Consider the following 16,626-nt stretch of genomic DNA (forward strand, 5'->3'; position numbering starts at 1 on the left):
AGTGGCCCTGGCAGAACCCAAACTGGGCGTCACTGAGCAGGTTATTACTGACCACTGTTGATGACCGGTTCATCGCTTTATTGGTGATCAAGAGTAGACTGATGGGGCGGTAATTAACTGGGTTGGCTTTGTCCTGCGTTTTCTGTATAGAACATAGAACTTTACAGCGCAGTACAGGCCCTTTGGCCTTCGATGTTGTGCCGACCTGTGAAACCAATCTGAAGCCCATCTAACCTATACCATTCCATTCTCATCCATAAATAGGACATACTTGGCCAATTTTCCATATTGACGGGTAGATGCCAGTGTTGTAACTGTACCGGAACAGCTTGGCTAGGGGAGCAGCAAGTTCTAGAGCACAAGTCTTCAGTACTATTGCCAGAATGTTCTCAGGGCCCATAGCCTTTGCAGTATCCAATGTCTCCAGTGTTCCCTGATATCACGTGGAGTGAATTGAATTGGCTGAAGACTGGTATCTGTACCCTCCTGCGGTCTCTATTGAACCAGGGTTGATCCCCGGGCTTGATGGTAATGGTTGAGTGGGGGATTTGCTGAGCCATGAGCTTGCAGATTGTGCTGGACGTTGATGGTCCACAGTGTCCCATGAATGCCCAGTCTTGAGTTGCTAGATCTGTGCGAAGTTTGTCCTGTCTAGCACGGTGACAATGCCACACAACACAGTGAAAGATATTCTCAACATGAAGGTGGGACTTCATCTCCACAAGGACTGTGCGGTAGTCACTCTTACCAATACTGCCATGGACAGATGCAACTGCAGCTGGCAGACTGGTAAGGGTGAGGTCAAGTATGTTTCTCCCTCTTGTTAATTCCCTCACAACCTGCCACAGAGCCAGTCTGGTAGCTGTGTCCTTTAGGACCTGACCAGCTCGATCAGTAGTACTACTGCCGAGCCAATCTTGGCAGCGGACATGAGATCCCCGACCCAGAATATATTTTGTGCCCTTGCCATCCTCAGTGCTTCCTCTAAGTGTTGCTCAGCATGGAGAAGAACTGATTCATCCACTGAGGGAGGACGCTATGCGGTAATCAGCAGGTTGTTTTCTTGGCCATGCTTAATCTAAAACCGTGAGACATCATGGGACCTGGAGTCAATGTTGAGGACTGTCAGAGCAACACCATTCTGACTGTATACCACTGTCCCACCCTTTCTGCTGGTCTGTCCTGTTGGTGAGACAGGAATGTACAGAGATGATGATGGTGGTATCTGGGACAGTGCTTGTAAGGTATGATTCTGGTGAGTATGACCATGTCAGGCTGTTGCTTGACTAGTCTGTGACACAGCTCTCCCAGTGTTGGCTGTAACCCTCAGTTGTTAGTGAGGAGGACCTTGCAGGGTTGACAGCGTTGTTTCTGTCATTGTCTTTTCTGGTGCCTAGGTCGAAGCCAGTTGATGTGCCATGCGGGGTATACAATCCACCAACAGTCACATCTCTGGAAGAAGAGACCAGTAAATGCATGCTGACACCAAGGTCCATGTATATAAAGCAGTCGTCCTTCTGGCTCTTCAATACAGTTCCACAACTTTTACTAGATAGAAACGCTTACATCAAGGCCCTGGAGAAATACCATTAGTGCTACTTGAGATGGATTCTCCGTATCTGCTGGGAGAGCAGGCATATTAACATCAGTGTCCTCGTAAAAACCAATAAGTACCAGCGTTAAGGCTGTGATCATTTAACATCACTTCGACTGGGCTGGCCGCTGCCTTAGGATACCGGAGTGCCAACTGCCAAAGCAAATCATGTTCGTTCAGCCTAAGGAAGGCACTGTAATCAGAAGGGGAGTGAGGAAGCACATCTCACACTTCCCTCAAGAAGTGCAACATAAGTGTCAATGTGTGTAAAATCCTCGTTCAGAAGAAACTGATTGGAGGAGCCTCCTGTATGAAGGGACACAATTATGTTGAGAATACCTGGCAACAAGAGGAAATACGAGGAACGAATGCCAGAGATTTCACGGCCACGAACCAATTCCACCTCCTGGAAACACCTCCCAAATGTGTGGTCAGACATGTGGCTCACCAACCACACAAGGACCTACAGGACCCCTCGACCAGTAACACAAGGTGGACACTCATGAGTGAGTTATTGTTGACACTACTGAATGAGAGAGCAGTGTCTAGTCCATTGTAACCATGGCAACTTTTCCTTTTTAATCCCTCAAATTTTTAACTAAGTCGCTTACTTTACAGTAAGTAATATTAAAGCTGATTCTTTACATCATCCGAAATGAAAAGCTCTGAAAAGTCATCTGTGGTGTTAGCAGCAACCTGTCATTAAGACAGATTTCTTTGTACATTTTTGCTAGGTGTGTTGTATGCTGTGGGCGGCTATGATGGGGCATCACGACAGTGTCTTAGTTCTGTAGAGGCCTACAACTCAGTGAAAAATGAATGGACCTACATTGCTGAAATGAGTACACGGCGCAGTGGAGCAGGTAGGAAACTGGAAGTTACAATCTACACTCTGAAAATAATTTAATCAGATAAAATCTAGAGATGTGGAGAAAGAACAGTGTAATGCTTTAATTTGTAGTTGTCAAAGATTTAGTATTTGAGGAACTGGAAGGCTGCCTCCTGCTGTATTTTTGTATGATTAGATAAAAGGCAGAAACCACCCCATTATCAGTTACTAACTCATGGAGAAATACTTCATAACAGTACCTTAAAACTCATTCATTTCTGAATTATCTGCAAATAGTCATGGGGTGGTATTTTGGTTTTATAAAATTGATTATACGTAGGAAAAGACTTCGATGTTTTGTACTTTTAAAAACAAGTTGTAAGCTCCTGGTAGAGAAATTATACATGATCTTTTCCCTGAGATTTTATTACTTTTGAATGCTATTCAATTTTTAGGACAGTGCTATGATAGAGTGCTAGATGTGCTGTATTTCAGATGAGACTTTAAACTGATACTCCATCTACCCTCAAGTGGATGCAAATGATCCCATTACACTACTTAGACAGGAGCTAAAGAGTTTACCTAGTTTCTTGGCCAATATTAGTTTCTCAACATATCTATAATCATTTATCTCATTGCTATTTGGGAGGCTTTGCTGCATACAAATTGGCTACTATATTTGCTGAGATTAATTTCCTGTTTACACTTCAAGAGCACATTTATTCCTTTTGAAGCATCCTGAGACCTTCTGATTGGACAGAAAACAAGGGCAGTATAAATGAACAATCTTTTCTCGCATGCATTGGAGTAAATGACGTGGGATTTAATTTTATTTGCAGTGCAAGGCATCTTACACTGCTGTGTTCTGTAAAGAGCAGTTTTTCATTTTGATCTTTGTCTTATGACAAAATAGGGTCCAATCTTGTAATGGTCAAAAATGTTATTCAAACAAGAGAGCGCCAAACTTGTGACCTTGGCTATATTAATTCTTTCTATACAATTAAAATTAACTTATAAATGTAGTGGTGGCCAAAGTAGTTAAAATAATGTACTTTGCCTCATTCCCCTCTCCTGGCACCCAAGGCCCTGGCTTAGTTCTGTATTGAGCAAAACTGATTCAAAACAGCAGTAATAAATCCTGCAGAGTATATGCTGAATTTTGGAGTTACCAGATTTTGGATATCTCCTGACTTTCAACAGAAGAGACCAAATTTTTAAGACAATAAGAGGCAAATTGTTTGCGTTGTTGTTACAGGTGTGGGAGTTCTGAACGGTCTACTCTATGCAGTTGGAGGTCACGATGGCCCACTGGTGAGGAAAAGTGTGGAGATGTATGATGCATCTGCAAATGCCTGGAAGCAAGTTGCAGACATGAATATGTGTAGGAGGAATGCAGGTAAAATTGTCCAAGTGGAAGTTTGTTTCTTTTGTGCACATAATGGAGGAACAAACAATTAACCTGTTATTATTTTTGCCTTCTTAACCCCTGGCAGGTGTCTGTGCTGTAAATGGTCTGCTGTACGTAGCCGGAGGGGATGATGGCTCCTGTAACCTTGCATCTGTGGAATATTACAACCCAGCATTAGATAAATGGATACTTCTACCACAGTGTATGAGTACAGGAAGAAGTTATGCAGGTTAAAAAAAACCTCAATTTGCTGGCTTTTCCATCTTTGTTTGTGTAGCTGTCTATTCAGCATTGTATCGATGGTATTTTACAGCCACCTTGGAGAGTTCTTTCCACAAAATGACCTAGAGTAGCCATTTTACCATGCTCCTGTACAAGCCTTCCCTCTGCAGGTGTAGTGAAGTATTGCACCTTTTATCTTCGGTGTTTTGACACGACAGAGTCAGTTCAAAATTATTTTGCATTTCATGTCTTTACTCCCATATTTTTCTGGTTGATAAATGATCCAGATATTTTACTGAATATCCAAGTGGCTGATATTGGGAAATGCGAACTTTCATCCTTTTTGAAGAGCTACAAAATGGAGACTTTATCACCAGATTTTAACATATATTTTATACGTAAATATCAGTCTTTGGCCATTTAGATGTTTCTGCAAGTTAAAGGGTTCTAAGATTGATACAATCATTATCCTCCACTAGGGTGGGCAAAACACCACAATGAACTTTGCAGGTGTCCTGGGACAACAGGGGCATGACTATTTTCTGATTTTTGATTCCAATTTTATGGGAATGGTTGTAGCTTTGGATGTGTTCCTCAAGTGGCATACAGCTTGATGTAAAAGTAAGCACAGCACAACCATGTTGCACTTGCCCCGTGGTTCAGTGTTGAGGCATATTGCCACAATCCACAAAGAGATAGATGAATTTCCAAAAAAAATTGGAATTGCACAGAAGATCACACAAGTTTTCAGACTTTTATTGTGATAACTGCACTAAAAGCATCATGTGCAAATTCTATTAAGTAGCCATCTTGTACTCTTATATCAGGCAATAAATTCTCCATTTCATTTTTAACATATTCAAAAATCTACTTTGGTTATTCTTTATGCTGTTCTTAATGTATACTTCATTCTTCGGGAATCAGCCAAGTTAGTTCTGGCTCCTGAAACTTGCTTCAGTTCTCTCTGCCAGCCAGATGTCTTCTAATCCCAGAGCTGACGTTCAATGTGAGCGATAATTTGGAGATACCTCACTCTAAATCAGGTTAGGCAAATATTCCTACCTGCTTTAGATCCTGTCCAATTAGTTGTCCAAAATTTGAGTGAAGCTCCAACTTGTTTTCTGTTTGGTGACTAAAAGATTCAAGCTTTTTCTAGCTTTTGTGCAGGATTGGTTCCCTCCATCATCCTTCTCTCTCTGTCTGAGAATGTTGAAGACTGTCTGTTTTGTGCCTGAGAGTTTGAGATATCTTTGAAATTCCTCAAACTGATAACTACAGTGCTTTCTATGTCTTTTCCTTTCTCAAAGCTCATCTTCACGAGAATGTGAACCATGTAGACATTGTATCTAGGTGGAAATGCTAGTTGCTTATCCTCTAGACTCCCAATTTCACTGTCTGTTGGAATTAAGGTTTGATATTCCTAACACCACTTCCAGAGACTTGGAAACTAGCAGGTTAGACACAGTCAGATAATTGCTATTGCCACTGCCTACACTGCCTGTCTTATCCCTTCTTCCAAGTATAGGTCCCAGTTTTCTCACAGTACCCAATGCACATAGGCTCATTGTTGGACAGAATTTGAAGCAAGTCACATGACCCACCACCAGTCCACTTTATCTTAAATCCAAGATACCATCCCAAGATCTAACAATCGTGAATGTCATAGTTATAACCAAAATTAAAATTTTAAGGGAAAAATCAGCCTTTTCTCTGAAACTGTCTATACAGTGTCATGTATTTTATGACAAAAGGTAAGATCTATACCACTGTTTCACTCATAAGCATTAATCTTGTAAGATTCTAGTTTTTGCTATTATCCATAAATACCAGCTTTCAACAATAATTATTTAAATAAATTAAAATAGAAATAGCAGGTCATGGAACAACTGTGGCAAACAAAAGATAACATTTCCAGTTGATGAACTTTAAGCAGAACTGCATTATTTATCTTTTTAAGATTTTAATTATACATTCTACTTCAGTGAATCTCCAGTACAATCACATCTTTCCTATAGTGCAGTGACCAGAACTGCGTACAATATTTCAGTTGTGACATAACCAAAGTTCTATACAGCTTCAACATGAACCCCCTACTGTTATAATCTGTGACACTTTCATTCAGCATGCCTGTGTTGTCTCTTTCTGGTAAATCTAACTTCCCCACTCTTTCCCCGTGTGCGTAGATACAAACTAAGAGCAGAAGTTGTCCATTTGATTCTTTCAGCCTGCTCCTTCATTTAATAAAATCATGATTGATGAGTTTGTGTTTTGAATTCCACATTCCCACTTACACCTGATACCCTTAGATTAATTCCATTGTCTAACAAGAACAAGTTGCCACTTTAACAATATTCAATTATTCCACCTCTCCAACTTTGAGGTACAAGAGTTCCAATGTCTGTCATGACCCTGAGTGACCGCTAGTTTTTAAACAGCGCTGCTTAGCTCAGAACTGGCCAAGAAGAGGAACCCTCCTTCCATTGCCCATCGTGCAAAGACCATTCAAGATCTAATTGAATTCAATCAAGCAACCTCTAACTCTGAAACTCCAGCGGAAACAAGCCCAGTCTGTCCAGCCATTTCATTCATAAGATAACCTACTAATTACAAGTATCAATGTGGTAACCCTCCTCAGAACAGCCTCCAGTGCATTTATATATTCCTTAAATGAGGAGACCAAAACTGCACATGCTACTTCAGATGTGGTCTCACCAATGCCATGTAAAATGAAACGTAATTTTTAATGATATTATCCAACAATTTTTTTTTTCTTATTCACTTTTGCAAGGTATTATTGGATCTGTGTCCACCATTCTTACAGGCAGTGAAGTGAATCTGGTTATTTGATTTGATTAGTTGAGAGAACAGATTTGTTTCGCAGCTAGTTCCTAGGGACATAAAAAGCTTCTTCGACACATGAAAGTAGCTCATCCTAATATACAGTTTTGAACAACAATTAACATATTCTGAGGTACAATTCCCAAACATTCAGCATCGATGATCTGTTTTATACAATGCCAGTGACACAACAGTAAGCTTACATTAATGGAGGCTAAGATTATGGATCAGTGTTAATAGTGTGCTGGGATCTTTTTAATACGTTGAATTTTCAGTTTATCATATTGGGTATATCGTGATGTAGGTGACCAAAATCAAAATTAAGCAGTTCTGCAGAAGACCCATACTGAAGTCAAAAGATTGAGCTCTGTTTCTGTCTCCACAGTTGCTGCCAGACCTGCTCAGTTTCTCTAGCATTTTCTGCTTTTGTTTCAGATTTCCATTCTTGTCTACAATTATAATTAATTCCAGCCTGAAGACAGTAAAGGATAGCCTTGAGGATAAATGATACACATTGAAAGTGTTTGCAGTAGTTTGAATACATTTGCAAAGCAGAGCAAAAGTAGTTAGGAGACAACAGTCAAAAGGAACTGGAATGTAGAAATGAGGAAATAACTATTATTAAAAAGTTATTTGTTATGTGCCATTTTTTTAAGAGGACAAAACAACATTGCTTTAAAAAAATTTGTGTACATGATGATGAGAGGCATGGATAGAGTGGATACCCAGAGACATTTTCCCAGGGCAGAAATGACTATTACAAGGGAGCATAAGGTAGGTTCTTTACACAGAGAGAGGTGGATGCGTGAAATGTGCTGCCGGCGGTGTTAGTAGAGTCAGACACATTTAAGTGACTCTTGGATAGGCAGATGGATGATAGTAAAATGTAGGGTATGCAGGTTAGTTTGATCTTAGAGTAGAATGATAGGTCAGCATTACATTGTCGGCTGAAGGGCCTTTACTGTGTGTTCTATGTTCTGTGTTCTAAAACACCATTACCTGTTTGGATATTGAGTTTCCAGTGTCAAAAGAGCGATCATCAGCTCAGATAATGAAGTGCAGAGCTGGATGAGTACAGCAGGCCAAGCAGCATCTTAGGAGCGCAAAAGCTGACGTTTCGGGCCTAGACCCGTCATCTGGTGAAGGGTCTAGGCCCAAAACGTCAGCGCTGCTTGGCCTGCTGTGTTCATCCAGCTCCACACTTTGTTATCTTGGATTCTCCAGCATCTGTAGTTTCCATTGTCTCTGATCATCAGCTCAGTTGGTTAAGTGTGCATTGTAGGACAGTGCCAACAGCTGAGTTTCAATTCCCATATCAGCTCACTAACTCTTCAAACCTGCCTCTTTACCTTCACTATTGTAAAATCAAGGCAACGGTACGGTTAAGTGAGCCTTGGGCAATGAGGATGTGACCTGAAGAGAGTGAAGAAAGACAATTAGTTAGACAGTTTGTAAATAAGTTAACTTCATTGACATCTAAGCATTTTTTATAACAGTATACTCAACAAATACTTGATTCAGAAGATCTGCACCTATAGGTCTTGATAGGGTGACATTTTTCTAAGTGTATTAAGTTCAGACACAAGGATCAGAAAGTAGCAATGATTTGGTCATAGCTTCATATTCCATTTCAATGAAATCAAGAAGTAACACCTGTAAAGATGTCCATCTTTTTGTCCTCATTACAGGTCAGAACCAAAAAATTCATTGATTTCTGTTTTGCCCCCCAGGAATTGTACACCCATGTATTTAATATCTGCTCTGAAGGAAATTTTGTGTTTTCAGAGTAATCACTGTCAATTTGGATTTTGTTTGAAATTTGCAATTTGCACAATTCTGTAGAGTTGCAGTTTTGTTGTTCAATTTCCCAGTGAAAGCATCGTGTGCTAATGTTTTAGCATAACTTCAGCCAAGTGTTTTACAAAGTGTCGGTATTAATCCTAATACTCTGTGTGAAGCACATGTTCCTTGTCTACAGGATCAGGTAGCTTTTCCAGCTTCCTTTCCTAGGACAGAATGTCATGACAACAACTGGGCTTACCCACTTTATCCTTATCCTTTCCTCAAGCAAGAATATTGCATGCATGGCTAATTTCAAATTTCTATGCAGCAACTTTTGTTTTGATCACAAGATTATAACTAATTGTTTCTGTCTATTTCTAGGTGTTACAGTAATTGACAAACCTTTATGATTAAAGTATGCTGGAAATGTTGAATACTGGATTCTGCATTGAAATGGTATTTCATGAAGTAGCTCAACTTTTTAGCACTTCTTTGATGACCACATTAGAAGCAAGCATTTAACGCAGTGTGGAAGAGGGCAGACAACCTTGTCTTGCCAGCAAGAATAGAAGATTAAGATGATTGCACTTGATGGAAGCACTACATGGAAAGGGGCTACATTACAGCTTTTAGCAAGTAGTGTTGGAATGGAGCCTTGAAGCATAGGATTTGAAAAACAAAAGCTGCTATAGAAATACTGACATATGTCAGGCAAGATTGATTTGTGCCATGTGAAACAAAGCAACACTTTGTTCTGGACACTACAGTTAATGGCTTCATAAAACTCGTGAAAAGCAAACAGAGTAATGGTTACAATTGTATAGTGGCAAATAAACTGGTTCCATATGTCTAACTATGGAGATTGATGTGTAAGTTGCCAACAGTTACATTTTGATTACAGGACCATAATTTTGTCTACCTTTTGCTGTTGTCAGCACTTGACTCAAGACTTGTTTGAATATTTAATTTATTTTTGATTTGGTATTGAAAAAAAACACAGTAAAGAGTGATAGTATTTGTAGATATTCAAAGTTCAACACTAAGTCACAAATCATGGAAGGAAAAAAAACTACCAAAACTTTTAAATGCATTTTCAATTTTTAAGTGATGCAACTAAGTGAGTACAGGCTGGTTTTGAAATGTATGTTTGTTATTTGTTTCTATTAAATCATGATCATGTTTTGATGCATTTCTACTTTTCTGTGACTCTTGGTTTACTTAATATTGTTCTTAGCATGAAGAATAGTGTTGTAAGTTTACATTATTAAATGGAATGCATTTTCCCTAAATTGCATGTTGTGTTGCCAATATTCAGTATAGTTATTGTACTGGTTACATTTTGCTGCATTTCTTTGAGTAACACTTGCCAGTTATGTTTAGTGTTCTGCTTAATTGCTGTAAGGAATATGAACACTGAAGAATTTATTCGCTTGGCGGTGGAGAGAGTACAACTGTTTCTGCATTATTCAAATTGTTTAAATAAAAATTTTTACTGTGTTTAATTGTAAATCTCATTTTTGAAGCAAATAGGATTTTCTTTCTAGAAATTTAGAGATATTAGGGATGATTGAGAAAGATGGTGATTTGATATGAAGTGGTTAAGTATTCATGTGGCAACATTGTATACAAGTCATGGTAGAAAATGTAAAGTTGTAAGGGCCATTGCTAGAAAGGCTCAACTACTTTGAGGTTGCTGACTTGCTCGCTGAGTTGGTTTGTTTATGTTCAGATGTTTTGTCACCATGCTCGGTAACATTATCAGTGAGGCCTCTGATGAAGCAATGTTGTTCTACTATGCTTGGAATTTATACTGTCTGGTCTGTTATGGTGAGTAATGTCATTTCTGATTTTGTTTTGATTGGGTTTGTATATAGGATCCAACCTTATATATGTTTGTTGATTGCATTATAGGTTGAGAACCATGCTTCTAAGAGTTCCTGTGCTTGTCTATGTTTGGCTTGGGCTACTTGTCCCAGTTAAACTGATGGCCTTCGTTGTCTGAGTGCACTGATATTAAGGCAAGTTTGTTGTGTTGTTTTGCTGCTATGCTAGCTCATGTTCATGTATTCTGATGGCTCGTTTCCTTCCTATCTGTCTGATGTAATGTTTGTGGCAGTCTTTACATGCTGCTTTGTAAACCAAGTTGGCAAAGGACCTACAACAGAGACTGAAACACCGAATCGTCGGATCACCCCATTCCATCCACCCACCCCAAGAATTCCTCAATACCCTCAAGAACATAAAAATCAGCAATGAGATTATGGTATCTTTGACGTCACAGCATAATCCGTATCAATTGACATCCCACTAGCCCAAGAAGCACTGGCCACATTACTAGAGGAAGCAGAAATGCAGACCAGCAGCAATGACAACTCAAACTACTAGACTTGTGCCTCACCACACACTTTGTCTTTAAACAGTCAAGTATACAAACAGATTCATGGCACACCCATGAGATCACAAATCTCAGGACTCATTGCAGAGGCTGTCGCACGAAGACAAGAACACCTTACCCTCCAACTCATTCAACCTGAACTGCGGATCTGGTATGTGGACGACATATTTGTCATGATTAAACGCACCAAACTAGAAGAGATCCACCACCTCATCAACAACATGTTCACTGGGAATAAATTCACAAGAGAAGTAAACAAAAATCAGCTTCTGTTTCCAGACGTCAGAGTTGAATGTATGACCAATGGGGAGTTCCAAAGCTCCGTATACAGAAAAGCAACCCAAACTGACCATAACCTCAACTTCCACAGCAATCCACCACAACATCCACAAACAAAGCTGTGTTAGGATTCTATTTAAATAGACCACTAATCGCTGCAACATGCTAGAACTACACAGGAAAGAGGAAGAGCACCCATACAAAACCTTTGCTATGTATGGATATCCCCACAACTTCATCCACAGGTACCAACTAAACAGGCAACAACAAGAGGGCACGGTATGCCCTAACACAATGGCCACACTGCCCTAGATCAAGAACATATCAGAACTGACAATGAATCATGGTAATGCACAAGCACACACTCCCACAGCCATGCTGGGACAAACTGAGGATTAAAAACCCCATTCCCACAACATGCAGAACCAACATAGTTTACAAAATACTATGCAATGACTGCCACAAACATTACAATTGGACAGACAGGAAGGAAACTAGCCATCAGAATACACAAGCACCATCTAGCAGCAAAATGACACCAACTTTCCTTCATATCAGTACAGTCTGACAATGAAGGCCATCAGTTTAACTGGGATAACGTAGCCCAAGCCAAACACAGACAAGCTTGGGAATTCCCAGAGGTATGGTTCTAAACCCATAATGCAATCTACAAACATAGAATTGGGCTCCAAATACAAATCCACACAGAACAAAACTGGAAATGACACTACTTACCATAACAGACCAGACAGTATAAATTCCCAGCAGAGTAGAACAACATCACTCCATTGGAGACCTCACTGGTGATGATACCTAGCACGGTGACAAAACATCTAAACGAAAACAAACCAGCTCGGTGAGCAAGTCAACAACCTGAGCTACAAATCTTTGCTAAAACCTTAAAAATATCTCATATTGTTTGTTTTAACTGCATATTTTCTTTCTATCAGGCTAATCTTGAATATTTGAGGAAACTCACCATTGTGCTTCAGTGCCATCTCCAAACTACGCTTTTAAATGCAATCAGTATGGAGTTCCTATATATTGCAGATACACAGCCACTTACTTTGGGATCACACTCAACCACTGTAAAACTGTTGAACATGATTGTCAAGACCAGGGCTGAAGACTCTCAAATGTATGCAGCTTAGGGACAACAAAACTGCAAATTATGTTTAAGTTTGGGGAATAATCTCTTTATTTCTCAGACTTAAATTTTATTTCTAATGTTTTCTTTCTAAAGAAACTTCAAGAACATTTTTTTGAATAATTTATTAACACGTTGGAATATTTTCATGAGCATCTAAACAATGTTTTTGGGTCTGTGCACAATTTAGAACTGCTGCAGCAGTATATCCCTTTAAACCCTTCCTATTCATATACTGATCCTGATGCCTTTTAAATGTTGTAATTGAACCAGCCTCCATCACTTGCTCTGGCAGCTCATTTGACACATGCACTGGGATAGTTAGAATTTATTTCGCCAAGGTGGAAATACTAAATACTAGACAGCATAGTTTAATGTGAGAGAGGAAAAGTTTAATGGAGATGTGTAAGGGAAGCTTTTTACACACAGGGCAGTAGCTGCCTGGAATAGCCTGCCGAGAAGATGGCAGAATCAGATATGCAAGCAATGTTTAAGAGGCATTTAGATAGCCGTGTGAACAGGCAGGGATTAGAAGGATATGAACCACGTGCAAGCAGGTGGGATTACTTTAGAATGGCTTCACAATTGGCACAAACATAGTTGGGCCAAAGGGCCTGTTCCTGTGCTGTTCTATGTCTGTGTTTAAAGCAACCTCCTCGTGAAAGTAACTCATTTTTGGCTCAAGCTTGTTATGAATGTTGGCTGTGAGCAGTTGATAGCACGGGAGGCAGTGACACCTGAGAACAAAAGACAAGTTGAAGCAGTCACTGTGAAGGTACATGTTTTTCTACTAAGATAATTATCTAGCATTGTGCAAGTTCTTTATAATTTGAAATAACAACTGAGAGGGTGGCTTTTCAACAATTAATTCCAACAAGTACCATTCACCATTGATTGACAGACTTGTTATCTCTATGCCCACAACCTCATTATAAGCAGATCTTCAAAGTGATCTCTAGCTGGCCTGGTGTCCATCTAATTACTATGGTGATAATTGTTCTGCTGTTCATTTTACAATGTGACGAAGTTGCGTTGCAAGTGTTCAAATTAAGAGTCATTTGTTCAGTGAAGCTGGAGCTAGTATAATAGTGGGCTTTTGACACAAGCTATGGATTTGTGAGGAGGACACAAATATTCCGTAAAGGGATATAGACAGGTTGAGCGAATAGGCAATAAAGTGGTAGATTAAGTATAACATGAGAAAAATGAGGTTGAGCACTTTGGGTACAATGGAAAAACAGTTTATCAAAATGGTGAGACTTGCAGAATGCTGTGGTGCAGAGGCATCTCGGTGTCCTTGTACACGAACAACAAAACCTTGGCATCTGGAAAAGCAAGTAATTAGGAAGTCAAATTGAATATTGGCCTTTATTACCTGTGAAAGGGGTACAAAAATAGGAAAATCTTGTTACATATATAGAGGGCATTGATGATCTAACACTTGGGGAAAAGTCCATACAGCTTTGGTTGCTTTATTTAAAAACGGATATACTCGTATTGGAGACCTTATTCACCAGGCTGATTTCAATTTGAAGATTGATTACTGGGGAAAGATTGAGCAGGCAAGGATTATGCTCATCAGAGCTTAGATATATGTGGTACTGTTACTGAAACATGTTGGACTGAGCGAATTTGGCAATCTCGGTGCTGAGAGAATGTTTCTCCTCTTTTGTTTGGTGTGTGGAAGTAGACAGAGGGAATGTAGAATGCGGGATGCAATTTAAAAACAAGGAGCCTTCAATTTAAGATTGAGATGAGGAGCGAACTGTTTGAGAAGATAACAGAATTTTCAGTTGCTCAGTGCAAAGGCAGAAGGAGAAAACTAGCTTCTCCTCTTCTGTGCGCCTGGTTTTCCTTCCTGGTCGCAGGTAGCCTTCTGGTTCTTGAACTTCTCATGTCAAGTGTTAAAACAAAACAATAAAGGAGCCTAAACTTTATATGGCAAATGCCACAGTGTTTGCAGACAACCAAACATTGCTTGGTCAAACCTCCAGAAATACCGCCAACTTGGCTTTTCACTTGTAATGTTTCATTTTTCCTCTTCACTTCAGTACATATTCCTGTATTGGCTGTACAAACAGTGCCACTAAACTTTGTGTAACATTAAGTGGTGTAGACAACCAGGCTGGAACATTAAAGTTAGAGATTGGTAACTTAAGTTAGGGGCCAAAACAGAAACAGATGGATTTCAATGCGTACAAGCGAGAAGTGATCCATTTTGAGCCATAAGTAATTAAATCCAAGTATTCGAATGAAGCAAGATTTAGGCGTGGTGGAGTTATTAATAGATGTAGTGACACAAATCACTAAAATGTGATTGTCAAGTACAAAAAAACTTGGAAGATTAATGGAATATTAGCATTTATAATAAAGAGGCTAGCTAAACTGCATCCCTCCCAACTTATATACTGTAAAATTTGTATATGCCCTGGTTCGGCCTGATGGTCATGCCAGCATGGAAACAGACCCTTCAGTCCAACCAGTCCATACTGAACATAATCCCAAACCAAGCTAGTCACATCTACCTGCTCCTGGTCCATATCTGTCCAAACCTTTCCTATTTGTGTACTTATCCAAATATCTTCTAAATGTTGTACTTGTGCCTACATCCACCACTTCCTCAGGAAGTTCATTTCACATGTGACCCACCCTCTGTATGCCCCTCATCTTATAAAAATCTCTGTCACCTTAAAAATGTGCCCCTGGTCTTGGAATGCCCCCCTACCTAGGGAAAAGACACCTACCATTAAGTCCATCTACGACCCTCATGATTTTATAAACCTCTGTAAGGTCACCTCTCGACCTCCTACGCTCCACTGGAAATAAAGCCCCAGCCTACCCAGCCCCAGCCTTTCTTGCTAAAGCCTTCCGTACCCAGCAACATCCTGGTAAATCTCTTTTGAACTATTTCCGCTTAATATCTTTCCTATCCCCAGAACAGTAAGCCAAATTAAATTCTATCTATTATTTTTCAGCCCATTGACTCATTTGATCAAGATCCCTTTCTAATTCTAGAAAATCTTCTTCACTGTCTAATATACCACCAGTTTTGGTGTTGTCTGTAAACTTACTAACCATGCCTTCTATATTCTCATCCAATCATGTATATAAACGATAAACAAAAGAGGACCCTTTAGAACACTGCTGGTCACAGGCCACCAGTCTGAAAAGCAACCTTCCACCATTACTCTCTGGCTCCTGCCATTAAATCAATTATGTATACAATTGGCAAGCTCACCCTGAATCCCATGTGACCTAACTTTACTAATTAGTCCACCATGCGGAACCTTGTTGAAGGGTTCACTAAAGTCCAAATAAATAATGTCAACTGCTCTGCCCTCATTGATCTTTCTGGTAGCTTTTTCAAACATCTGGAATATTTTTGAGGTAGAGGTCGATATCTTTTAAAGGAGCACAGAGGGATTTCAGAAATATTATCATGACTATTTTGATGACAAAAATAAAAACTAAGCTTATTTTGCTTGAAAAATGGAAGTTTAAGAGCAATTTGATTTGGATCTGTAGATTTTTAGAAAGGAATTGAATGGATAGAATCTTTTTCTTTGTACTGCTTGGGGAGTCCAAGATGGGAGGCCGATAAAAGACATTACCTTGAAAGTAGGAGCTAGACCAATCTAGAAATAAGTTCGAAGCATCACAAAATGTAACTGTTTTCTGTACAGATGCTACCAGACCTGCTGAGTTTCACCAGCAAGTTCTGTGTTTGTCCACCTGAGGATCTGCCTCCCACAGCAAGTTGTAGATACTTGTTTAATTAGCTTTTGCAGTACTTTGAGTATAATAGGAGCATAGCAGCAGCCAGGGCCCAGCGTGAGCGTGGACGGCAGCAGCGGTGAGCGGTGTCAAAGGATGGCAGTAGAGGCAGTTCACTGTGAGCAGCCGTGAGGTATAGTGGTAGTGGCGTTCAGGGCTAAAGCCTTGTGAGTGGCGTTGAAGCCGGGTATGCCCGGGTGGCTCTTGATCCAGCGTGGGAGAGAATGGGACCTCCTGGAGAAAGCCCAGCTTGTAGCATCTGCAGGCTCCCAGTTCAGGAAAGAACTGTAACGTTTGATATTTTATTTGTTTAATTTTCTACTTCTTTACTAAGAGGACTGTGCTGAACTTTTTCACT

The 16,626-nt window shown here is 39.9% G+C and overlaps 1 protein-coding gene across 1 annotated transcript in view; it reads left to right on the forward strand.

Moving 5' to 3' along the window:
* Positions 1-10,152, forward strand: part of klhl2 (kelch-like family member 2) — a 204,751-nt gene extending 194,599 nt beyond the window's left edge. Inside the window, exons 12-15 of the mRNA XM_059645733.1 lie at positions 2,329-2,457; positions 3,679-3,819; positions 3,917-4,060; positions 9,055-10,152. Coding sequence (XP_059501716.1) covers positions 2,329-2,457; positions 3,679-3,819; positions 3,917-4,060; positions 9,055-9,083 — 443 coding nt within the window. The 3' untranslated portion in view covers positions 9,084-10,152. The remainder of the gene's footprint in view (positions 1-2,328; positions 2,458-3,678; positions 3,820-3,916; positions 4,061-9,054) is intronic.
* Positions 10,153-16,626: the final 6,474 nt, after the last annotated feature.

The sequence above is a fragment of the Stegostoma tigrinum genome, chromosome 1 (genome assembly GCF_030684315.1).
Source record: "Stegostoma tigrinum isolate sSteTig4 chromosome 1, sSteTig4.hap1, whole genome shotgun sequence".
Lineage (NCBI taxonomy): Eukaryota > Metazoa > Chordata > Chondrichthyes > Orectolobiformes > Stegostomatidae > Stegostoma > Stegostoma tigrinum.